General features: G+C 43.0%; 1 protein-coding gene across 12 annotated transcripts in view; it reads right to left on the bottom strand.

The window, feature by feature from the left end:
• Myt1l (myelin transcription factor 1 like) overlaps positions 1-27,187 on the bottom strand; it is a 402,403-nt gene that overhangs the window by 95,293 nt on the left and 279,923 nt on the right. For 11 of the 12 annotated variants that reach the window (XM_029541111.1, XM_029541118.1, XM_021202071.2 and 8 more), the window contains one exon: positions 15,647-16,008. The exons of the other annotated variant lie outside the window; for it this stretch is intronic. In XM_029541111.1, the coding sequence (XP_029396971.1) occupies positions 15,647-16,008 (362 nt within the window). The remainder of the gene's footprint in view (positions 1-15,646; positions 16,009-27,187) is intronic. 12 annotated transcript variants of the gene reach the window in all.

The following is a 27,187-nucleotide window of genomic DNA, read 5'->3' as shown; positions in this document are numbered from 1 at the left end:
TACAAGACATCTGCTGCTGGGTAGAAAATGTGAACATAATGAAAATGAATCATGTTAAAGAACAGGAGGCCACTTAAGATATCTACGGAGAGCTAAACTAAAGCAGCTAAACACCTTTAGTTAACCTTAAAGTTAGCCACTAAATATGATAAACATATGTAAAGTATACATCTTTATTTTTAATGTTCTAATTTACTACCTGCATTGGCTTTATTCAGAGCCAACAGTTGGCATACCAGTTACAGACATCCCATCACCAGCTTTCTAAAATTTCTTGAACTTTCCTATTTGCTAACTCTAGAGGTTCTTTATAACCCCCTTAAGTGACTTACTTCCATCGTATTTAGGCAATATGGAAGACAACCCCAGATTTCTGAAGTCATACAGGAAGGACACTGTGCCATAAGAACACTGGATTCAGAGGCTTGAATGTAACAGCTTCCAGTCAATGAATGGAGGCCCACAGTGAAGTGACAGGAGCTCCAGTGACATGAAGAAGGAAGAGCTCAAAGGCTGCCTATCTTCTGTCTGAACAAGCTGGGCATGCACAGTGGTCACATGTCTCTGGGTCAGCAGGGGCTGGTTAACTGTGGCACTCACCTGTCTCTCATTTAACTTGACCTGTGGTAATAATATATTCACATATCTCATCAGCTTGAAGAAACTTGAATAAGATGTACTCAACCTCAGAATACTTAAAGTGTTTTTCAAAGTCCATGTCAAGCATGACGTAAACCTCTATTTCATCAGAAACCCATTTGGCTTTCACTCAGAGAGCAGTTGGGATTTGAATCTCTATTCACAACTCTACACAATTGCTATCATCTGCATTGAGAAACATAGATAATAATAAATGAGTTTTCAAACACATTCCCCTTTGGTTGGATGGTTAATGGATGCCATTTCACATCTGTCCTTTGTTTCCATGATTCAAATGCCAGAGAACTTTCAGAGTTTGATAATGATTTGGAGGAATGAGGCATATCGACTAGTTGCAAACACCAGCTGACTAAAGCCGAGATTCTGAACCTCTGGTGCTTTCGTTATGGATTTTATGCAGAAAAGGTTCATGTTAGCAAAAAGAGATTTGGAGCTCAATATAGCAATAACTGAAAATAGCATCCCACCTGGAGTCAACAAATATTTAGGATCTGACCCACTCTCCAAACAGCAGCATGTGTTAGTTAGAGGGCATCACTTGCTGTGTGAACCAGATTCTGTGTCTCTCTGGACACAAACCTCTTCATTTCACCACACTCTGCCTGTACCATTTTCCTTATTATAAGGGTAAAATCGTCATCAAAGAACAGAAAGAAAAAAGGAAAAAGAAAAAAGAGCTAGCAAACATAATCACAAATGTGGGAAGGCTAATCGCAGATGCACACCTTGCTGTTGACTGGCAGCTCAGCTTTTAGGGGTTAAGGACATCTTGTCCTCATGAGTTTTTGGAAATGTGATTTTTTTTTTATATTCTTTTGATTTATACACTTTCCATGGGCTATAACTAGGCATAGCTATTCTATCCATACATAGCAACCGTGATGTCTTGGGTAATTGTCACTATTATCTATAGAGTATCAACCATGACATGAATTTTTAAACCAGGATTTAGAAGTGGAGAGTATGTGCCACAAGTTGAAAAATTAAAAAAACTTAAACATTATATTTTATTTGTGTGTCTTTGATGATGTGTAGGTACATGTGCTACAGCATATGTGTGAAGGTCTGAGGATAGTTTAGGGAGGTTCTCTATCCCCTCTCCCCCATGTGGAAATTCAGTTAGGAAAGTGGTCCATGAAAGCATAAGGTTCTGAATTTGATCCCCAGCACCCACATAGAAGCCAAGTGTGGTGGCACATGCCTGTAATCCCAGCACTGAGGAAATGGAGACAGGAGGGTCCGTGGGGCTTGGTAGCCAGCCAGCCTAGCCTAATTTCTGAGATCAGTTCAGTGAGAGGGCCTGTCTATAAAAGTAAGGTAGAAAGTAATAGAGGAAGACACTTAGGTTGTGCTCTGACTGCCATATATACAGGCAGTGTACATGTATACCTGCACACACATGTATACCCACATGGACACATACAGGAGGAGGATGTCATTGACTGTAATAACCAGGGGGAAAATCCTGTCGAATCCCTGTTGCATCTCTAAGCTCAGAAATGAATTCTGCGCTGGAAAAGGACAAGGCCCTCATGAGCCTTTATTAGCAGATGGGAGGTATAATGCTGTTGACTCTCCATTTACTCATCTCAGGATCATCCTCAGGTTTTTGCCTGCCCTGCTTTCTACCTGGCATGGCTACGGAGTCCATCTCAGCCCCTTACTATAGTTCTATGTCCCCTTTCCCCAGATGAAAAGAAAATGGATAAGCTGCCCTACACAGTATCCCAGCCGTGCTGACCCATGAAGCCGAGGAACTAACTGTGAGACAGGGTTGGTCCCTTCTCTGTCAGTACCAGGCAAGTGCCAGGTTTTCTCCATCATGTGTAGCAGGCCTGCTTCCCATGGGGAAGTACATTGGGAGAAAACTGCACATGCTCTGGTACTCTTGGGAGGCAGATATGACATTAGAAGTTATGCAACTGGTCTCATCACTCTTGCTGAGTAGTGACCTTTCAGAGTCTTAAGGAACTCATCTGTAAGGCAGGGCTAATTATCTGCCTGCCCCCTCCTCGCAAATTCCCACAAACCCCAGAGTGAGGCACACAGACTACATGTATTTCAAATGCCTGGCATGGGTGGTAGGTGTTCTCTGATCCTTTCTCTCCCAGAGCAGATGCCTGGAAAAACTAGCTTATTCAAGGAGGGAATCTGGAAACAGGCAATAGGGAGTGAGCGCATCTGAAGACAGAGAGTGCCGCACGATTTGGCCTTTCTTCAAGTTACTAATACTCAGTGTCATCTGAGGCCTTGTGAATGACAGCAGCAAATGTGGAAATGGCTGAGAAAATGACATCTAGGGCCAAAATCCTTACAGTTTAATAGAATTTCTATGGTTACCAGTATTTAATTGTTTCAAGGCCTCCCCTAAAGTTAACTCCTAATTATGTGGACTAACGGAGGCAAACAGGCTCCAAGTCATTAGCAAACCAATTCTAAACAAGTACTCTGTCTCAGCCTTGACTGGAATGTCATGGTAAGTGTTTAGAATCCCATGTCTGGTTTTCCATATTCAGATCATTTACCAGCTTGTTGTCTTTCTGCTGAGGCTAACATTGAAAAGACTCCCTCATAAGTATGGGTTTTGGCAAACAGTCCGGAATTTTCTGTACTAGTCAGGGACAAGAAATGAGGTACAAATATTCCAACTTACACAAAACTTTCAGGAGTCAGTATTACCTGTTTCTCTCTAGTGATTAATGTTCTCTCAAAGTCAGGGGATCCATTTGGGATGAACAAAGCATTTTCCAGAAAATAAATGCACATGTTTATGTTCTCAGTAAAAAGTGGGAACATAGATACCACAGTGTGCCGAGAAGAGAGAATGTTGTGTTCCCTCTGTTGTACTGAGCTTGAGATTAGTCGTCTCACAGAGTACCAGGGCCAAGCTGAGACAGGGGCTGCCTCTCAACCTGTCCAGGCCCAGGTGTTCCCAGGCAAATCAGAATTTTCATCTGGGATGGAAATCAGAGAAGCTTAGGTTGATCTACTTCCAAAGGATGAAAATGAGCCTAGAGTTAGAGGTGCTTTTGTAGCTGAGCCCAGATCTGCCTATGTGATCACCAGTCAGCTACCAGCCTCATTGTTAACTGTACTACACAAGTGATTTTTCTTCCCATGAGGGCTTTATAAATGCTGTTGCCACAACTCACCTCCTCTGAGTTTGACTGCTAGAAATATTTTTATACTACACAGAGAGCAGACAGAATCACTTTAGTTGGAAGATTTTCCTAGAATGGCTGGAACTCCATGCACTGGCTTTGTAGTGGAGTTTGTCTCTAAAAAGCGTGTCTGAGATTGAACTTTTTAAATATTTAGTACTGATCAAGTCACATACAAACATATTACACATACCAAATCTCATAGACAGTGAAGAGCAGGGTGTGTGTGTGTGTGTGTGTGTACCCAGTAGAATTCAGAACACAAAGCCCAGTCCTATGGTCTATTTGTCCTTCCTAATCTTTGTAGAGACCCCAAGAAAGGTTCTCTAGTAGCTACTACTCCTGAAAGGCAACAACAGAAAGCCACAGATCACATGTGTTCAAGTGACAGAACTGAAAGACCATACTGGGATGCTGTGCAGATTTGCTTTACCAGTCTTCTGCACAGCCTGTTTCCATAGCAACCAGACTGCAGTCTTCTTGGAAGAGGAACACAGTGAGCTTGGTGCAGACAAGCAGCTAGACACCTAGATTTTTCTCATCAGATGAGGCAGAGCTATGCTGTACACCCCGTCGGGTGACTACTGTTATTCTCAGCATCTGTCTTCTGACTTTCTCTCCCTTTGATTTTCCTCACTGTGCTGGCATGAACTGAGGACATATTTCAGTCACTACCTTTTGAGACTTGTGCTAGGGTTGCTAGCTCAGCTGGCCTGCCACTGACCAGTGTCTTGACTAATGCAATTTAGGTCCTTTTGGGTTTAGGAAGGTGTATCAATTTTCTCATCCTTGTGACCAGAGACTTGACAGAATCAACTTAAAGGGAGAAGGATTTATTTTGACTCATAATTAAGATGATGCAGTCTCTTATGGAAGGGAAGGTTAGTAGAACCCATAGTGGTAAAAGCACACAGGTAGGACCCTTCACAACTCAAGCAGCAAAGAATGGAGACTGCTGGCATTCATCTAGCTTTTTTACTTTTATTAATTTATTCCAGCACTCTACCCTATGAGGTGTATCCCCCAGCCCCATTTGGGGTAGGTCTTCCCTCTTTCTTAAAACATTTCTGGAAATTCTTTCAAACATAGAGTCGGAGTCTGTGTCCTAGGAAATTCCAAAATGAAAATAAAGAGTAACCATCATAGAAGACTAGAAAAATAGATAAGGCCTGTACTCTGGGTGGATATTCAAGACAGCACTGGGCTACTAGGAAAGTAGGTGAAAGATGATATTCACTTAAAGAGGCTAACAAAGGGCAGATCTTGACTGCCCACAGTTCTGTTCACCATGAACCCAGGAGCTCACACCATACACCCTCTACTCCTTCAGAGCAGACTTTGATCAGCATGCATCTCCCCTCTCATTTCCTTCTACCACCACAGACACATTGTGCAGCATTTGTGCCATCTCCTGGGAAGTAGGAGAGAAGCTGACCTCTGGCCCACTGCTGTTCAGTTCAAAGGCTTCTGCTTTTAAAGCCTCCAGGCACTGAGTGCCTGGGGATAGGACCCACCCTCTTGGTGTTCCTGCAACAGGGGAGAATATAGACTTTCTTTTAGCCCTAGGATTAGTGCCCTGCTCCAAGTGGATCAACAGGTATTCAGCTGAGCTAGATAACAACCCCAGACAGTTTTTACATACAAAAGTCTTTTTAGGTCAACCAGGAGGGTAGGAATGGGACAGAGAGGCATATGCATGTCATAGACAGATGGTGCTAACTGTAGCCACCATAGCCACAGGTGTCCTGTTTTCTAACTACACCTTACTTAAGTGCTGCTGATCGCTTTGTTACTAGTGTTTTACACTCACAGCTCATGCAGTTCTTAAGGGCTAACTTCAAGCTATTAGAATTCTTCTTACTGATAGAACTTGGGGGTGTTCTCGTATCACATTTGGAGAAAGGCAGGCACCCTCCTTGCTATCAGCATGCCTTCAGTGGCAAAGTGCCTCTAGCTTCCACCTGATTTTTCTACACCATCTTCAGATTTTTTTTTTTTTTTTATAATAGATACATCTGTTACTTTTCAGCACTTGTAGATATCCTGAGGATTTCAGAATAGGATTATCTTAAACCCAAGCCTTTCTCCTCACTCCCAAAGCCTTATCTGAACAGCATCATTACGAGGGGGACATGTGCTTAATAGATCCCATGCAGAAGAGGTGCCAGCACTGTGGGATAGGAGGAGACACCTGAGGCAGTGAACCATGGCGGGGGCGGGGGGGGGGGGNTGGTCAGATAAAGGGGTGCCTGTACTCAGGTGAAGTCTAATTGGTCAGATAAAGGGGTGCCTGTACTCAGGTGAAGTCTAATTGGTCAGATAAAGTCTTTTTTAAATTTTTTTGTTTTTTGGGTTTTTGATACAGGGTTTCTCTGTATAGCCCTGGCTGTCCTGGAACTCACTCTGTAGACCAGGCTGGTCTCGAACTCAGAAATCCACCAGCCTCTGCCTCCCAAGTGCTGGGATTAAAGGAGTGCGCCACCATAGCCTGGCTCAGATAAAGTCTTAATTGGTCAAAAGTCTTAATTGGTGATTGGGCAGTGGACGGAGGGGGTGGAGCTGAAAGTTTTAGAGAGGGAAAAGAAGAGGAAGAGGTCAGATGAGACAGGATGAGAGACAAACTGGAACCAGACTGACGGGATGGAGCTGACCCACGTGGTCTGGGGAAGCCGCGAGTAGCTAGGGATTTCATAGATGGGAAATAGAGTAATGTAGAGTACATTTGCCTGATCTAGGTGTGTGGCTTGAATTTATATCAATTGAGTTTTGTGTTCTTTGCGTGGGCATTTTGGGGTTGGAGATTTACTCTTATAAATCTGGCTGGTATATTACAAGTCTCTGGTGTTATCATTTTATGGGGCTAAGGGAAACTGAACTAGTTAGTGGTAGCTAACTTTCAGCAGGCTAGCCACAGGGGGTGGATGGCCTGGGAAGAATGGAGTTGCTTGGGAGCAGCTGGCTCAGGAACCATGGCGGGGGGGGGGGGGGGGGGAAGAGACACTGGAGCTTTGTTTTTCAGATAGTAATAAAATGCACTCTCTCTTGAATGTTGTTGAAAGTGAATGGTTGATATTTGCATCTGATTTTCTATGGTTAGTGAAGTTTATAAGGTTAGATGGGACTTTAAAAAGCAAATCTAAGTAGAACATTTTGCTAGTGATTGCTCCCCCTACATTAACTGTATGGGTAGATAAGGGTAGAGGTTGAAAAGTTTAGATGCTCCATTCTGACTCCTTCTAAGGGTTTTGGAGGTTTACACCAACAATCCATCCTGTATCTGACAGTGTCACCAAAGGGGAAGATGCTGCCTTCTCCTGGGTCCTACTCTTGAAGCTTTTGCCTCTCAAGACCAAGGTTCTTAGCATACAGGCTGATCCCTGCATCCAAGGACTACCTTCTTTCATCTCAGGAGTCCCTTTATCCCCACCTGAAAGAGAAGAGGACACTCGACAAGCAGGCAGGAGGGTGCTAAGCGCTGGTGCAGGTCCAGTTTCCATAGTCCTGTCCATTTTCTGTTCAGCAGCAGCTCCTTCCAGTGAGCCTCTGCTTTGTTGCTGCTAAATCCTAGGACATGGTTTTGATGTGTCACACACAATTGCTCCAAGTGAATTTCCAGCCCCTCTTCTGAAAGCTATGTTGTTCTGACTTCATTCTTAATCCTACCCATGTCTGTACATTGAAAACTTGAGCTCCTTGTCTGAAGACAAGCACACTCAGTATTTGATTTTGTCTGCTCCATGCCTGTGTGCACTTTGCTGTCAATATAACCTTGTAAATCAATCTAGCTTGTAGCATGGCCAATGCCTCTGTCACTCCTGAACAAGGCCTGACATGGTCTTGCATTGCTTACCAAATCAGGGCTGAGAGAACACAGACTAGATCATAACTGCCTATTTCTGACACCCTCCTCTCCCACTGAGTAACCTGCTCAGAAATGATCCTGGTTCCTGACATTGTCTTAAAGTTTATATTCTCCTGAAAGGAAGTAAGAATTTAGATAACCTCTACACTTCCCAAGATATTAAGGTGCCAGCAGCTAAGTTGATCATTGGACCATACCTCTCACAGAAAGTCTGACCCAGGACACTGAGGTATAGACAGAATAATGGATGAAGAGATACCTGTGGAGTTCTAGCGACAATTCATTAACCCCAACTAAATACTGACATTTCTAAGAGTCCTAATTAAACAGAAAAAGGTAGAGCCCTTGGAAGGGCACCAGACCAGCCTTCTCACCAAACTGAATACAAATGCTGTGGTTGTCACATTCTGTATGTGGTATGCTGGGTGGGTAACACACACACACACACACACACACACACACACAGACACGCACACACACACACACCACATTACATTTAGAACTCAACAATGAAACAAAAAGATGACATCTGTGTGTTCATAGAAGTTGAACAGGTAGAAAATGAATACTCTTCGTAGTATCAGGGTGCTGATACTATGAAGAAGGGAGACGCTGGATGGGAATATAAGGAAGACAAGAAGCTGGGGAGGGGACAGTTCTCATTAGGAAGGAGACTTCTGCAGATGCTAGAATTGGTGAGAAGCAGTAAGTGCCAGGTTTTCAAAATTCCAGAAAAGCTGGCCAATGTAGTGTGTGAAGAAGTAGGCAAAGAGGATGAGAACATGGCCAGGGCCTGCCCACACCAGGTCAAGAGACCGGTACTAGATGCCTTCTTCTGAACTCTGGGAAGATGGCTGTCTCTCACTAGTCCTGGAAACAGTGGTGTAGCAACCTCCGGCTAATCCCACTATCTGGTTTTGCTCCAAGAAGTGGCAATCTCCTAGGACCCCTATAGTGGTTTTTGGTACTTCTCTGCAATCCATATTCCATCCTCTGACTTATAGATGAGGGAAATCATCCGAGGAGAATTTTTGGTCCTTTAATTAGAGGTTCTAAGGCTGGCTATGCATCCTGTATTATGAGTTATTTTAGTGGTTGAGGTCCCAAACTTGCTAATGGCTACTTTCTCTGACTTCTCCCTGACTGATAAGTTTCATCTGCAGAGCCTATACACCATGGGAGGCAGGCAGACACTACCCAGGCAGGGACAGTGACACTAAAAGGTTCAGCCCTCAGCATCCTCACTTCACTTTCAGACACACTGATTCTAGGGCTGTAGGCCAGCATAGAGGAACAAGACTTCCTGTAGGAAATAGCAACCTATAGGTTGCTTTACCTCTTGCTTCTACCTCCTGAGTACTGGAATTACAGGCTTGTACCATCTGCTCCATGTTGTGTAGTAGCAGTCATTGGCTGAATGAAAGACCTAGGCAAGTTTCCTACCAACTGTAGCCACCTGTTGTCTGTTTTGTAAGTAAACAAAGTTTCCTATACAGTGAGATGAGGGAGATTGAAAGATAAATAATTTATACCAGGAACCAAGCCACTTTTAACTTAAACACTGTGAACTCAGTTTCTTAATGTTTTCATTCATTAGGGGAATAAATTAATGGAATGTGAATTAAATTTCATTCATAAGATTTTGATGGGCTTCTTAATGACACTTGGGCACTGGCTTATCTAGATTTGAAGATTTAAAAATAATAGGATAGTCACATCCTCCCATCTCTGAGCTCTCTGAGATGACAATGACACTGGGCAGTTTCCCCGTCTCACTCTCAGTGTCTGTCTGTCTCTCCCTCTGCTGTCCCTGTCCCCCTGTCTCTATGCCTGCCTGTTTCTCTCAGCAGTGTCATTCATTGTCTGCTCCTGTTCCTCACTTCTGTCTGTTTGTCTCTCTTCTCTGCAGGTCAACTGGCTAACCTCGAGGACTGCTTGCCCACAGAGCAGGAGTCAGTGTGGCCCTTCTGTCTTCAGAGCAGTGCTGAGGTAAGTGGGTTTCTTACATCACTGTGGTGGGTTTGGAGGGGACCCTGTGTCTTCCCGTCCTCATCCCTGGTAGAGACTCTAACTCACTTCAAAGGAAGCCTCCGGAGGTATAGGCTGTTTTCTCTATAATACGGTCTACTAACCCTCAGCATCTTAATGTGTTCTTGGCTTCAGCATGAATTCTCGAAGCTACCACTTCAGTGTGCAGTGCTTAATTCTGCCTTCTTCCAGGCCTGGGTGTGTTTCTGCTTCCTTCACTCAGTCTTTATCGAAGCAAAAAGGAAAAGAAAACTCTAACGCAAACATAAAAGCTTCAGCTAGCCTACTACCCTCTGAGTACACAGGAAGCACGCTCCCTGTGTGAGACTATGGGCAGACAGCTTGAGACCTTGCTCTGGTGTAGCCCTAGCAGAGAGCACTGGTCCTCACTGCCTGACACTCAGGCATACCCCACCCCTTCGGAGCTCAGGGCATTTTCCCCAGGGCAAGACAGGGCAGGTGTGACTAGGTCAGTGTTCCAGGTGGGCACAGCCACAGGTCTAGAGTGGTGCAGAACTGAGTGAATGCAGGAGAGATTGTCATATGGTCACTTTTGATTATGGCTGCAATGTCACAGTTGCTAACAGTTCAGACTTGTGAAGATCTTTTGTGTCTTATGCCTGCTTTAGGCTGCAGAGAAAGAGATGTAAAGAATGAGGGGGTGATCTTATTTTATATGAGCCCTAAGAGGCTAGATGGCCTTCTCAAGCTTAGTGGCACAGAGCCCAGAGGCCCATGGTATCATGCTTCCCTGTGACCACAGAGCATGTGGGTCAAAAAGCAAATGAACGAGATATAACAAATACACTGCTGATTCTCGGCAGTGGGCCTTACAACAAGCCATGTGACATCCTGTTTTCAGTACTGTAGAAAAGGCTAGCCTCCAGAACTTTAAAAAATGGATTTGCATCTTAAGGGTATGAGACATTATATTTTCATCACATTTTCTGATTTGTCTTATAATACTCAAACATTCATGAAATTTAATAAAATTTATTTTATAGTTAAGCAAAAACTAGATGCTATGGATCAGGACTTCTTGTTGTTATAGATGAACACTGAGAAAGATCCTACTAGAGGCTAAAGACTTTCTTATTCTCAAGCCACAGTACAATCTACCTCAGCACACATGTATTTCCAATATCCCCACAAAAGGCTTTTGTGTATACTGGGAAGGTTAATTTTAAGAAGATGAAATCCACCATATTCTTTTCTCCCAACTGTGACCAGAGCTTTCCTCAGGTGAAGGCTTGCATACTAAACACATCATCTCTGTGCTGTGCTGGTCTCAGAACTCATTGCTTTTTCTGCTGACTACAGTAGAACACTGGCTGGCTAATTCTGATTTTCACAGTCTGTCTGCATTTCAGCTTGCTTCCCTCATCAGGGACCTGTCCCTGGGAAAGATACAGAAGGATAATTGGCTAATCAATATGGAGAGCAGTACCCTGAGGGGAGACTGGGGAGTTGTGGGGCCTCAGTGCAGACCGCTCAGCACCTTTATCTTCCTCCCTCATGACCATACCAGCCTCTGCCTCACACATGATCAGGACCTGAGTGCAGCTGGGGACCTTAAACATCACTCTGTCTGAGGAAAAAAAAACACACCCCAGAAAACCTTACAATTAGAAAGATGCTTCTGTTGGAAAGAATTCACATAGCGTGGTCTTTGAGATTGAGTTACTGAAGAGTGACATCACTCCAGGAAAGATGGTCTCATAGATGAGACCTCATTGCTTCACAGTGAGGACTGTGAGAACAGGGTCCCAGGTAAGAGTCTGCAGGTCTGGACTGCCAGTCCCCCTGTTACTTCAGGGACAGCAGTGGAGGTTGCATTGCTCTAATGAAAGCAGCCCCTCCCACTCCACCTCCATACCATGTGTTTTCATTCTGCCTGGCCTTGAACACATGTCTAGTATAGTAGAGAAAGCTCTTAATATTGATATTCAAAACAACCCACTCCTCCAAATGAGCTTGCAAGGGTGCCACACCCATGGCTGCTAACTGATATAGAATATAGAAGGCCAGGCACCCTAATGGGAGGGGCACCTACATTGATTCACCCAATGATTGTGGGCACAGGCTTGCAATGCTCAGTGTTCAAAGTTGTCATGAGATACCAGAGGCAAATGCCACATGGGGACCCTAACATATATTCAGCAGCAGTAGAGCATTTAAAGAAACAGTGTGAGATAAGGAGGATAGTCATTTTGTCTTGTTCAGTCTAGACTATGCACTGTCTAGTTCTTCCTGAGAATTCACCTTCCTGTCTATGGGCAGAGGAAACATGGGCTCAAAAGGACAAACATAAATGTGTATTTAAAATATATATGTATATCTGCATATAATATTTTAAAGGGCTACTTTAAAATTTTTGATGGATGGAATATGAAAATAAACTATACCTTATATGCATTACCTGTGCAGTGAATTTGTATTTCTCATTATAGGGATCATGTAAGACCTTAATCATAGCATGTGACAAATCTGCTAATAAATACTATATGGATACAAAGTGATAACTCACTTTTAGGATAGATAATTCTTATTTAATAAGCATAGAATTAGATAGGTACTGTGAATTTTTTACAGTGTGTTCTGAAAATAAGACTATGCAAGAGACTAGCTTGTGATTTGTCCAATTTCTAATAATTTTTGTAAACATGTATTCTCATAGGAAATTCAGTGTCAGGGCCATTTGACTTATGTATAAACTGCAAAGCTCAAAGATCCTTGAAATGAAACCCTTAATTCTCATGTTATAAATGTTTATTCTATAATTAGTAGGCTCCTTTTATAACAATCTGATGATTTGTGTAAATGTGTTTTATCTGAAACCAAAAAATCCTCACATTTCAAGTTATAGTCAAGGGAAAATGGTTCCTGGGTGGACACAGTGTCATCCTATTCATACGGATGAGCTAAGGCTTCTTTCATGCCTGCGACTCAGGCAGACGCCAGTTCAAGTTTTCTCCCTGTGCTCAAATCACTGCCCCAACTTCCTCACATTGAACATCATCTGCTCTGCTATGGTATTTGTCCAAATTGTGATTTCCACATGGACTGCTTAAGTTCTTCTCATGAGGGTCTCTGTCTTCCTTGCTTCTCATTAGAGGTCCTGCCTATATGGCAGGAATGAGACACAGCCAGTCTTAGAGGAATCTGCTACAGGCTTAACCTGAGATTTGGTGATACTATCAACAAGGATGGTAGAGACAAATATCTTAGGACAGTGACTAACACTAAAATGTGGTAGCTTTTGCATACTACAGGAATCTTGCACCTCTGTGTTTTGCATATGTATGACAGGCTATCCTGGGACAAGTATGCATTTACTGCTAAATGTTTGGATACTGATTTCTACAGTATGGTAAAACAAAACAAAACGAGAAAGAAGAAAGGAAAAAGTGTGTGCATAGTGAAGATGTGAAAATAGGAGCCTGATGGATTTCTGCCTCTCAAAGCCTCTGCCTCTCAAAGCCTCTTTTTTAACATTGTAAGCAAAATTCAGAATCTGATCAGAAAGAATAGCTGTTCTATCAACAGAGCTCTGGCATTCCTTTGATGGTGATTCCCAATCCTGGAGGGTTATGGAACAGCCTAGAGGGCAGAGCACTGGGGCATCACTGTACGAGGCTAGTTAAACAGTCTTGGAACACAAGCTTACAGGCTCTTCCATGGAGACTTCTCCCCACCGCAGAAGCTTCTGACAGATTCTCCAGGAGGCTTATAGGGATGTTCATTGACCGTCAAAGATTTGGTGTCCCCTCCAAAACACACACAACAATCAGGACCATGGGGAATGATTCTCCACAAAAGCAGCTCCTGGGTCTGGGAAGCACAGGTGCGAGTGCTTGAGAGGAGCAAAGGGCCTCACTTTCTATGAAGGACATGGGTAAGGACTTACTGGCCTCACTGTGGGTAGCACAGACTAGTCTCATAGCAGATCATGTGCTGAGCTCCTCCTCAGTAATTCATTGGGTCTTTTAAGTCACCTGAAGGGTGATTGCTTATATGAGGAGCAGACGTGTCTGAGTTCTGTTCCTCAGTGGCTGACTGCATATCTGGGACAGCACTGCTCCTTTCTGCAGGGTTTCTGTTTCCACACATGGTCCTACTCAGCATGGGCTAGGTGCCTGGGTATAGGTTTCAGGCCAGATATGCTTGATGTATTAAAAACCTGAACCCTATGGGGTTATTATGAAATTGCTTCTTTGGTGATTCTGTCCTTTGCCCAGTTGCTTGAATCAGTACAGCTAAAATTTCTTGGTTCTGATTTGCTGTTGAGTTCATTATGCAACTAGGATCTAGGTGCTAAAATCAGAACAACTCAAGCCTGGATGGTCACATTGTTATGTATCTCAATAAGACTTCTGAGTACCTTTCAAAACATGTCACTTTGTATATTCAAAAGGTGTATTATCTAAATTATGACCCCAAATAAACAAAACTGAAATATTTAAGTTTTGAAAGGAGCAGATTCTAAATTTAGACAAGACTCTTTGTGCATACCAAATGTTTATAGCCCTGAACATTAATATCTCCTGTTTCCCAAACATGATGAGAATATGCAAGACAGTATTTTATATGACTGCAGTGATGCCACACAGCCAAGATCCAAATCACTCGTCAGCACTGACAACTAAAGTTATCATTGAGAATTGCACACAGCTGACACTGTGTCCCTAAATATTTGCTTAACTGGTCTCCTCTCTTTGTTTCCACACATTTCATTACATAGGGCTACAGTAACTTCTCAGCAGATCATTAGTGACATCAGCACATTTGTTTATAGCACACTGGGTAGGTAGCATTTGCAATAATTATTGGCACAAGTTATGATGTAACTGGTTAAGCTTTTGCTCATGGTGCTCTGTACTACCATATGAAAGAACTAAGGGCAAATGTGAGTAACAAATTGTTATCAATAATGTTAAGGCTCTGTAACAATGTGGGACTGACTGCCCAATAAAGTTCATGCTTCATAACAGAATGGCCATGGCTTTGCAACAAGGCACACTCATTTCTGCCTGCACATAGCAGTATTGCCATCTGGATCACTTGCATGATCATTTGGTGTGTTCTCTCTAAAGGATGAGATCATGGATTTGTATCTGGAAGTTAGCTGTTTTGGAATTTATATTCTTGAAGATATTAAATCCCAAGGGACAAGGGTGAGAAAAAAAGTATTCTCATATTTCCAACATTTTTTTGGCATTTCTGTGAGGCAAACCCTAAACCATCACTTCTTTCCAGAAAAGAAGTGATCTTTGGGTTAGGGTTCAAACCATAATTTTGAGTCTTGTGCTAACAGAAAAGTGGGCACATAAATATCCTCTGGTGTGCATTATGGAAGCCACTCATGTACTGCAAGCACAGATGGTTTGTACTTTGCTTGTAAAACTCACAGTATTCTACCTCAGACCAGAAACCTGGTTCTCAAATACATAAACATACACCCAATCTACCAACCATTTCTTTTAAGTAACATCTTTTACTATCCCTGCCACATAACAGTCACTAAAGTATGGCTTTAACAATCAACAGACAGAATCTATCTCTCCAGCTCATATATTAGAGGCTCAGAATCTAAGGCTGTGCCAACAGCCATGCTTGAGTCAGTCACAGCGCCTGTCGGACAGAACCACTGAAACACCAGACATGCTAGACTAGTTTTCTTTCTACGTTTTCCCATAAATAGTTCAGCAAATTGCCATGACAACAAATCTAAATAACAATTTGATGAAGCTCGGAAGATAACTTAAAGGAATTATTTGAGATAAACTCTTAAGTTCACATAAGCAGTTTATCCATTTGGTGTTGAGCAAACCTAGTTCTGGAATTGTTAGGATGCCAAGGATATTAACACTAGAAAATTCATGCAAAAAACTGACCCCAAAGCATGGCCTAAGCTTTGGGAGTATTTAAAGATTACCATTTTCTTCTTCCTCTTCCTCTTCTTCCTCCTCTTCATCATCATCCTCTTCTTCCTCTTCTACATCATCACCATCTTCATCATCATCATCATCTTCATCATCTTCCTCCTCGATCTCCTCCTCGTCTTCCCGATCCACCTCATCTTCGTCGTCATCATCCCCTTGCTCATCGTTGTCTTCAGAGAACTCCTCCTCGTCATCTTCCTCCTTATCATCCATGTCTTCAGTACCGTCACTCTCATAGCATTCATCTACTGAGGAACTATCTGCTTTTACTGCAAATGGTTTTCGCTTGGGAGCAGGTTCTTGGGGCTGTTTATCTTGCGTTTTTCTTTTTTTAGCCAAGGGACAACCATATACACTGATAAAAAAAATAGAAGAAAAGGACAAAGAGAAATATTTCTGTTACTGCCTGAATATCAGAGCAATGGGATGCCTTGCATATATTCAGGATTGAGTATGAATGTCACCATGCAAATGCAGAGGGGGAGGGCATTACTGTTCTCTCACACATAGTTCTGCTAATGAAAATGACATGACAACAAGATACAGCTAGTGTTTGTGTAATTGCCATTAGCATGTGACCGAGGTCCTATGGCTCATTGTTATCTGATTCCAGATGGCATGGAGACCCTATCTCAGGAGGATGGCTAGGAAACCCTTCTTCTACATGTATCCCAGGCAGGTCAACTTCCAGATTTAATCTCCTAATCTCTTGGATAATGTTAGTTCCATCTCAGCTTCCAGAGAATGACTCTGGGATTAGTGACAGTTGTCATTAGATTAAGATGAATTTGGGCCAGACCCTCCATCCAAGCTAAGTGTATAGCCTTTCCCTGAGAAAGGGTTAGTTTTCCAAACTATGTTTCCTGTTTAGTTTTTCTTTTTTTAAATCATCATAAAGCCTGTATGTGCTTCAAGGAATAGGAGCAAATCGGTGTCCAACATGCTAGGAAAAATAATGCATGCGTCTAGAATGCCATGTGACCTCCCCTTTCAACTGGCCAGTGCAATAGGAGATTCCTTTAGACTTGGGTTGCTTCAAGTTTGGAACTAGGAATGGTGACATGATCACAGATCTTGGTCATCCAGTGCCATCCTATGGATCCTGTGCTATTCAACAAATCTTGATGCAAAGGGACAGGTCCTTGCTCCAGGTCTGTGAGGTTCAATCACACTTTGGCATATCAGTAGTATCATTCCTTATTCTTCACTATCCTATATCAAATACCATAACATCATGGCACTGAAACAATTCAAACCAAATGAATAAATTAAGAGTGCAAATCCTCTTGTACAATGTGTGTGTGTGTGTGTGTGTGTGTGTGTGTGTGTGTGTGTGTGTGGTACCATATCCAAGGGGCAGATGATCAAATGCCAAGAAGAACTCTGAAGGGTAATAAAGTGCCATCTGGCAGAGAAAATGGCACCTGAATACATATCAAAATCATCTGCCAACAATATGAACAGAAGAGAAAGCACAGCAGTATAGTTCAGAAAGCTGAAACACAAGCCCTGGAGAGCTGAGAGTAATCGAGGCAAGAGAGGAAAATAATGGGGTTTGTGTGATGTCTCAGGCAGGGGAGAGTAACACAGTGCGATTCCTATGAGACTATTTGAGCTTTTGCAGGCGGTTACTGATGCTATTGTATCTGTGTGTTGCAAAGGCCATGGCAAGCTACCAGCATGGTGAACTGAGGTGAGGGAAGTTGGAGGTGGCCAGCAAAGGGATGCCTGTGTGACATCGAGGCAGTGGAATGGGCTAGGCCCTGAGGAGGGTAGCCTGACGACTGACTCCAGAGATACTGCACACCACAGCTTGAAGGAGCCTCCCTTGAACTCTGAGACCCCATAGTAGTAACAGGTACCACCACCCCCCAACCCAGTGAAAAGAGGTGAGGGTGGGTGCTGGAGTCAAGCTGCAGGGCAGGGTCTGCAGCGCTGGATCATTGTGAATAGAGCTTGCCTGTGGGTAGGGCTTATCAGCTGAGTAATTTTGGACAGATGTTCAACTTTGTACCTCAGAATTACAATCTGAAATTGAAAAACAAAACAAAACTGTGTTCTCACAATGCCAACAATAAACGTGAAGAGTTGGGTTTAGTGCCTGGCCCAGACTAGGTTCTCAGTCTGTGACAGTGTTTGCTGCAGAATGATAATGTAATGACCTGCTACTCTCAACATGCGGTTGTATCTTGACAGCTGTGTCTCCTAATGATCAGAAGTCCCCTTATGGTTAAGCAACCTTGAAGCACTATCAGTTTCTGCCTGATATATCAGAAACTATGGTATTAAGGACTTTCCCAGTTGCCTTATATGCACACCAATGAGGGGGTCTACATTCCTCAAAAGACCTAGAGATTTTTTAAAAACACAGTTGTTTTAACATATGTGTGGGCTTTGCAAGAGGATCACAGGAAGAAACAGCCTAAAAGAGAGATCTGTCTGGTTCACTATCCCTTGCAAGGGAAAAGGGCCATCAGACATCCATAAATGTGATCATCACAAATATTTCTGTAAGTCTCTTGCATAGGTAACAAATCCAGGCTCTCTCCTCAGCCCCTCCAAGCTCTCTGGAGGGTACTGCCTCTGCTTCTTTTAGTAATAAAATAGCTTTTTGTTAAGCTATCCACATTTCTCGGCTGAATTCTTTCTTTTGAGATAGCAAGAACAGAGCATAACTTGAGACTAGTAATAGGACTCTTGTGCATTGGTCTGAGTGCTTAGGGATGAGAACTTCATAGGCGTTGTGTTTAACACACCTGGGCTCTATGGAAGGGCATAAATTCACCCATCTACATTATTAGGGGATATGAGACCTTTATGGTCCTAATATATGAGGTCATTAAGACTAACAAGGATGACCACTCTCCTTATTGGTACTAGAGTGTACTCTATATTGGTACTAAGTGTACATAAACTAAGTGTAAGCTATCTTCAACTACATTTTAGAAAATACGGGTTCAGTGTGATAACAGTCGAATTCACTGGCATCAAACACATTTCCTGTCACCTCATTTTGTTTGTTGCTCTGGTGTTTCTCTATGTCATTTAGGCACACTGAGAATAGTCTCACCTAAGTTATATGCAAATTCTCTGACCTCTCTCATGGACTGCTATCTCTTGGTGTCCACTCTTAAAGGGACAACAGAATCTGAGTCCAGAGACATTTGAGCATATTTTAGAGACTGACTTGGGAGCCTTTTCAGGTCAGCAGAAGCCTGGAGAAACTCTGGGACTGCATTTGGGGTGTGGATCCTGCCAAACTCATGTCCTGTGGGTACGGCATCTGCTTATGGGTGGCGGCCTAGCAGAAGGAGAAGAGAAGCTTCACCCTCACAGATGCACCTGGAGTGCTGTGTACTGCCACAGCCGGCCTCCTGGCCCTCATCCATGTCTTTCTGAATGACAACAAAATCATAGTTCTGGGATGTCCTCAAATTGAAGAAAATGAAGTAGAATTAGTGGCAGAAGCACTTGGAGCAGCCATAAAGCCTTCCAGATGAGGGCTACAGTTAATATCTTTGGCTTCCCTCCTCGTGTTTCACATGCAGAGAGTATCCAAGGGCAACTATTATCTAGAAAACAGTTCAGCGACTCAGTCTTTAATCCTTTTTGGCTCATATGGCATAGCCTCACGAGGTGCAGGCCTTCCCTGAGGGTCCAGTGAAAACTGTCTGGTGGCAGGTGCTCAGTGAACATTCACAGGATAATCCACTATGTCCTCACTGATGAAGGATGAGAATGTACCATGTCCTAGTGGGGTTACAGATCACATACTATCTCTATTGTTCTTCAGGAAGGTGACAGAAGGACCTGTATTATTCTGCTGATGCTGTTTCTGAGCTGCAGCATCTAACGCAGCAGTCTCATAACACATGCGGGTATTGAGTTAAACATAATTTGAAGTCCAGTTTCTGCTTTACTAGCCACGTTTTAAGTATCCAGGTCTACATGGGGCTAGTTGTTATCATATGGTAAAGGCAGAGAGGCAATTTCATCATCACACAAAACGTGTTTCTAGACAATCATCTGAGAGTGCAGCAGCCTTTCTGGATTGCTCAGTGCATAATAAGCAAGTGAAGAAATGATGGATATCATGAGGATGAGGGTGAAGATGAACCATGGTGGAGACGCCTGGAATTTGGAAGGCAGCATATGATTCTTGAAGCCAAACTTAGAAGGACCTGCTAGTCCTGAGGAGCATAGGAAGGAGCACCTTGCAGAGCAAGCGCCCACCGCACAGGGGCAGAGCAGGGTTGTGACTTGGTCTCTGCTGTGTATTGAAGGTTCCTTCCTGGTCTCCAAGCACTGCACACCTGAGGATTAAATGTGGCTTGGAAATCAAATTCAGTTTTAGTGCTTGCTCTTGCTCTCCCCAGTCCTATCAGTCCACGTAAAATACAATATGAACACTGTAGTTCAACTGCATTTATATTGTATACATAGTAGAAATATGAAGGGGTTAGCAAATAAGTTTCCTGTCGACATCACTGTAGTTCAGTAGCATTACACTGATGGAAACAGTTTTATAATTTTTCCACAGTGTTTCCATTAAAAGATTCTTAATGTAGGCACCAGACACAATAGTAGTTGAGGTCTCCCCTCAAGGAATCAGGATCTAGACTCACCTCAAACTGCCCTCAAACTGTTTGTAATATCTCTGTCCAGAGATAGAACAGAATATTGAAAGTATATATAGAGATGGGAAATAATGCTTGATCAGAAACGGGGTGTCTGGTCTCTGTGCCTTAGTCTCTTTATAGCAGCGTGAAGCCACCAGTGAGGACCAAGGATGGTGACCCCACTCAAATCCAGCTTAGTCCCTGGATCCCCAGGACCTTGCCTTTGAGTTGTTGAATAGCTCTGTGTTTTCTGTAGTGGGCTCTTCTAGCAGTTGAGTTACTTGCGGTGATACCACCCTCCATGGACTTGAATGGGAAACATCAGATTGTCCAAGGCTGGGTCCTAGGATCCTAGAATTATGATTATTTTTTTGAACTTGTGCTTTCCCTGTATAGGTACTAAACACGAACAGAATCAGTATAACGAAAATGAGTCTAGCAACTTCTCCTTTGTTTGTTGTTTCTGCCAAAGTCACTGATAAGAAAGGATGAGGTACAGGCACTTCATGGACTGTCTAGTAGGTGTTCAGTGGCTACTGAGCTAGCTCAGAGCTTTCTAATGGTTCTTTATGGCCACAAGTAACCATTTCCTGTGTGGCTTAAAACATTTTCATTGTGTAATAAGTAACATAATCCTGAAGTACTGAGTTTTAGCTGCAGCTCTGCCTATAATGTCACTGGGAGAACATTTACTTCACTCATAGATGATGGTGTTTTCTGCAGCGCAGTCCAGAATGTCACTGATGGAACACTCACTGCATATATGAACACTCTTCATGATCCTGTAGGTGGAACTCAGGGCCTCACACATGTTGTTACAGCACTAAGCTACATTCCAAATTCACTTTTTACCCTTTTCTTTCCTTTTTCTTTTGTCCTTTTTATTTTTTTAATTTCTTTTTCTTTTCTTTTCTTTCTTTCTCTATTTTGAGACAGGTTTCACAGTAGGCTCAGGCTGTCCTCGAACTCTCAACCCCTTTGACTGTGACTCCCAAGTAACTGAAGTTATAGACGTTTATCTCCATTAAACCTTCGCAATGACCTTGTGAGGCAGGACTCTTGATTCCCTCTTGAAGGGATGGATGTTTTGACCACCTTGCTTAGGACAACTCCTCTGGGCAGGGTCTAGAACTCCTTTCTGTCCATGTCAGGATTTCTGACTTCTCACGTCTGCTAATCCTGCCCCTATTTCTTTCTGTATTATAAGGGCCATTAACAATGGCCCTTTCTCTATAAAGCCTTTTATGTAATAAGTAGGTGTTCAGGAAGCATCTGCTGCATGAGGATTGAGGGAGTTTGTCTGCTTATTTATTCAGGAAGCATTTTCCTGAGCAGTGCACATGATCCTAATGTCATGAGACAGCAGAGATGGGTCCCTGGGGGGAGGGAAGGATACACAGGAATACACTATAGGGAGAGAGAGAGAGAGAGAGAGAGAGAGAGAGAGAGAGAGAGAGAGAGAGAGAGAGAACTAGCTGTAGATACAGAGAAAGACAACACATGGAGAGATAGGTAGGGAGAGGCAGGAGCAGAGACAGGAAAATGCAGAGACACAAAGAGGGGGAAAGACAAAGACAGGAAAAGACAAAGAGAAAAGCAGAGAGAGAGAGAAGTAGATACAGACAGAGACAAAGAGAGACACAGAGACAAATAGAGGCGGTAATAGACACAGAGAAAGACAGAGGCAGAGGGACTGTGAACTGCATCATGAGTAAGAAGGTGGGCAGATGGGGGGTGGTGCTAGCTCTCTCATCCTTCTTGGTGCAGGATAACTTGCTAGGATCATGAAAGGCCCTAAGAGAGTAAAAAGTGATAAACATGGCCATGTCTGGGGAATGAACTAGTAGATAATATAATAGGATCTAGGGGGTGTTAAAACATGCGAGGAGTGGCATTGATCATAGTTTTCCTTGCTTGGGCATGGGATGAACAAGCCCCATGCTCAAGTGATCAGGAGAAGGCACAATGGCAAGGGCAACCCTTGGCCTTCTATCGTAGTTCCTTGGCTGATAGTGTTACCAACAATTGATGGGGGGTTTTCCAGAAGGCAAACCTGATATTTACAGCTTATTTGTGGTTAGAAAGAGCAGAGAGCCAACTAAGGCTAGTGCACTAATGTTGTGTTCACTTGGAGATTTCAGCTGGCAGGTGGCTTCAGTAAGGTGGGGCTGGAAATGAGGTTTGGGGTAGACATTGGAGGATAGGATTCTGTCCAATACCCTTATGCCATTGTTCCCAGGAAAACAATACTATGAAACTATGTGTCATCACACACTGCTGCCCATCCCAACAGCATTACTAGCCAGACCTACTGCCTACCACCCTCCTGCCAGAACACACCGTACTATGGATGTTAATATGGGGAAGAAACTGCAAGGGGCTTTCATTGGAGGCCTGTGAATGAGGGAGGAACCAGGAGGTGGGTTCACTGGAAACTGCTAAAGGGCTCAACACTGGTTGCCTAGCTCTTTAACTCAGTCAGGAGATGCCCAGCATTGGCTCCTGAAGAAGCTTCCTGTGCTGAGAGTTCTGGGTTGGTTTTGAGACTCTCTGTAGAGTACAAAAGCATTTAAAGATACTTTCAGAAGAGTTTAAACAACTGCATCGTTCAATTGCAGAGTTAGAATTTCAAAGTGTTTCACAATATACTCAACCACACACAAGTAAAACTGATTCAGCTATAACTACATACTACTATATTTTTGTAATTTTCTTCATCACCTTCTGTGGAGGATGGTTAACAGTTTAGTTTACTTGAAAACTTTATAGTCACTTTTAGTTTAAACTTGTCATAAATAATAAATATTCTAGGCATTGAAAATATTTATTAAAATATTCAAAGATATATGTTTGATTTTTACTTTCAGATTTAAAAAATATCAACTTCTAGAAATCAGACACGTTTTTAATCTTTCAAAATGCATTTATATGATACAGTCCACTATTAAGCACATGTTGCCTTGAACAGTAATTCAAAGACATAAATAAAGCTTAAAATAACTGTAATCATTGACTTTCTTTCACACACCCTGATAACTTTCATTTCAAGAAAACCAGTAGAGGCAACTCTGGTGGTCACTACAGGATCCCAGAGCAGAATTAGATCCATTTTCTTTTCTTTTCTTTTTTTCCCCATTTTTTAAAATTAGGTATTTACATCATTTACATTTCAAACACTATCCCAAAAGTCCTGTATATCCTCCCCACCCTCCCCTACCCACCCACTCCCACCTCTTGGCCCTGGTGTTCCCCTGTAGTGGGGCATATAAAGTTTGCAAGACCAAGGAGCCTCTCTTCCCAATGATGGCTGACTAGGCCATCTTCTGCTACATATGCAGCTAGAGACACAAGCCATTTTCTAAACCAGTTCTGGCAGATATTTGGTTCCCTAGGATTCGTATGCAAATGTTTCCTCCAATTGCTAAAGTTCCATTTGAAATCAAGTACACTTTCTCGAGTCACAACTTTCCTTAGGCCTGTCAGATTTCCTCACCAGCATTTCTCAAGGCTATCCTCTTTACATTCCAATGGTTGCTTTTTACAATGGTTTTTATTTGCACATAATTTAAAGCGTCAGCTTGAAAACCAGTAATCCTCCACATGTCTTCTTTGCTTCAACAGTCTCTGAGTAAGGGCTCATGTCATGCTCCCTGGCTTTCAGTTTAAGCATTGCCTAATGGGCTCCTTTGGGAGCTAAGAGCTCCACAGGAACCTCCACAGATGAACAGGTACGTGTCCAGTCCATAGATATTTCCACGACCACCACATAACCTGGGTCTGCTCAGGCAGTAGTACTGGCTATTGTACTGACTGTGATTTATTTCTTGCATATTATCACTGTATTTGTGGATATCTTTATTTTTCTGTGTGTGTCTTGATACTTCAACTCTCTCATAGGTGTTCAACTTTCATGTATAAGTTTCTGCTCTGCTGACACACACAAGGTCAGCATTCTTGCACAAGGTCTTGGTTCTGTGTGTCTACCTTCCTGGGGACTCTTCTGCTCCTCACTGGGCTGGTTCTGTGTTCTGACCTCCAGCTGTCCTCAGTGGAAGTCATCTCAGGCTCTGAAGCATAGCGCATGGAGGAATATATTCTAAACCCTTATCTGAAGTGTGTTTGCTGTACTCTTGCACAGAACTGTTGGAGCGATTCTAATTGCAAAGACATTTCCCTCAAAGCTTCATTTCTTCCCTGCATTCTGGTGTCCTGTGATGCTTTGCAGCTGTCAGTGAAGTTAGAATTTGACACTCTTTCAGATCTTGCCCTCAGCCCTAGGTGAACTCTGAGCTTCCTCAGGGGGCTTGGGTGGCAGGTGTGTGTACCTCTATCACATGGGTCTGCAGAGTGAGTTCTGTGAGACTGGGGTGACCTTCTGCACCGCCCACTGTTCCTTTCTAGTAAAACCACTATTTGGAGGCCATATTTCCTAAACTAGTTCTCTCGCCTCCCTTGCTCGGCTCTTCTATTTTTTCATAATTTCATCATTCCAGTGAGCTATTTTTTCAAGCTGTTGTCAATCTTTTTGAGCTTTAATTTGTTACACTTTTATTTTTATGATTTCTTGAAGTTAATTATTTTCTAAATAAACTATATTTGCATTTTAAGAATATTATCATCTTTTAAAAATCTGCTCCATACCTAACTCTGGTTTCAAGTTGTTTTCATGTCTGGCCTCTGCCTGTCCAGTTACATTCGTGGTGAAACTTGACTGTGACATCAGATGCAGACTTGAGAGGCTGCTCTGCTCAGCAGCCAGATGTGGAAGGCTTCACCTTTTCCTTTTGGAATATTGGTTGACTCTTCAGAGCCTGTTTTCTCAGACTCCCATTGGCAAGCCTAGTCTTGGCAGATGCAATGCCCAGATTCCACAACTGTGGTCTGTTTATCCTCCCGCCTGCTCTAGATTTTCCATGCAATGCCTTGGTGAATTCTGTTGGGTTCACTGGAAGGTGGGTCTCAGACCACTCACACGAACTGCTCTGGCTCACTGACCATATGGAGCAAGGAGCTTCTTGCACAGATACAGAGCCATCCCTGTTTTCTAAGCATTTCCACCCCCTTTCCAGGAAACTCCTGATACTAGGCACTCGAAAACTTCAGAGGCTCCCTATAATATGTACTCTTGGCTGTATTCTGTACTTTCTATGCCAACAGAAGATTCAGCCCATAGCAGGGGCAAAGGCTCTACTGGGTTGGACAAGATTTTTCCATCACTTTTATAGCTCTCATAACTATAATGTGGTTGGTTTTCTTTTCCTTGTTATTCTCCCCTGGAACCTCTGCTTTTTGAAGCCAGATTCCCAGCAATTGTTCACGTGAAGCAGTAAATTCTTTCAGTATACTTTCTCTACCTTGAACTAGGGCAAGGGCTACTGTGTTAACTTGTGTACATCTTCACATTCCTCTTTAGCTTCTGTTGCTATCTGGTCCAATCTGGGCCCACTATCATAGCCGTCCTTTCTTCATCCTTCCCATTCGAGAGTTCTCTGTTCACCTGTGAGTCCTATTGCTGGGGTGTCCTCTCCTGCCATCAGTAAGGCCCATCTCAAGTTCCCGATTCTCTAGCAAGACAATCCAGATCAGGCTGGGATTCAACAGTGTTTATCTCATATTGCGCATGGGAGATATTTCATAACACGTAAACTACCTGGACTCTTTCACTTGTGCTGGTGTTGGCTTATCGTATCAATGTAAGGCTTTATGGGCATTAAGGATGCCACCATATATCGATTATAATGGGTTCCCATCATGACAAGAGGGAGAGTGCATTAAAAACTTCTATTTCTGTTGCTTGATTGCCGAATGCTTGACACTGGCCTACCAGCTTTTATGCTTGGTCCTACCAGCTTCTCCCTTCCAGTAAAATACATACAGTTTCTTCCTTCCTTCCTTCCTTCCTTCCTTTCTTTCTTCCTTCCTTCCTTCCTTTCTTTCTTTCTTTCTTTCTTTCTTTCTTTCTTTCTTTCTTTCTTTCTTTCTTTCTTTTTTTGTCTATAAAAAGTAGTGATCCTCCTTGACATTTGTGAGGTTAGAGTGCTGAGGATATGGAAGCTATTCCAACAGCCAAGCCACTCCTCAGCAGTAAGGTTGGCAGATTAATCTGGTCAGTGTATTCCTTTAGACTAGTAGGAGTATGCCTTAAGTGAGATTCGATTTTAACCAAAGAGCTCAGGTAGCTAAGGAGTCTTCCAAAAGTGTTCATTTCATTATGACCTAGTAACCTGTCACACCACTAACATGTATAAAGAAGGAACCTTAAAAACCATTTAGCACCTTTGACCTATAAAACATAGTGGCACACCTAAGGTCAGACCTATCACATCAAATCAGACTCTGCATCAAAAATACCTTTTTTACCTGGCCAAAATGAAAACTGACACATCTATTATTCAGAGGGAAAAATGTTCCCTAGGCCTAGACACACTCTGCACTTCTAGTTCTCACTGTTAGACTCTCTGGTTACATCAGCTCAAAGGAACATGTCGGGACAAACAATTGCTGGGGCCAAAGTCTACTCACTCAGCTGGACCAGCATGTGGTATCATTTCCATCTGGTCTTACTAAACGAATATGCTCAAGGTGAAACTTATATCCTTGACCCAAAAGGTGCAGGGTGTGTTGAGCACCCACATGATAGAACAGCTCTGAGCCATCTTTAGCTGAGTGGGAAGGTAAGTCTTTGGGTTTATGCTGGATAGTGTGGCTGTGGCCTTGGCAAAGGACTGCTCTACTCTGTATGCTACTGTACTCAAAAGTGGCAGTGTCCCCAGGGCTCGGGAGCTTCTTGGATTTAACCAGCGCTACTACCATGACTTCTAGAAGATGGAGCTACATGTGGGGAGCCGCCCTCACATTCGCCATTACAAGATAGCGCTGATGTCCTGTGCTCTAACAAACAAACAAGGCAGCTGC

Source organism: Mus pahari, chromosome 7 (assembly GCF_900095145.1).
Source record: "Mus pahari chromosome 7, PAHARI_EIJ_v1.1, whole genome shotgun sequence".
In the NCBI taxonomy this organism is placed as follows: Eukaryota; Metazoa; Chordata; class Mammalia; order Rodentia; family Muridae; genus Mus; species Mus pahari.
Note: the sequence above shows the minus strand (reverse complement) of the source record. Positions and strands in the feature narration are given on the sequence as shown.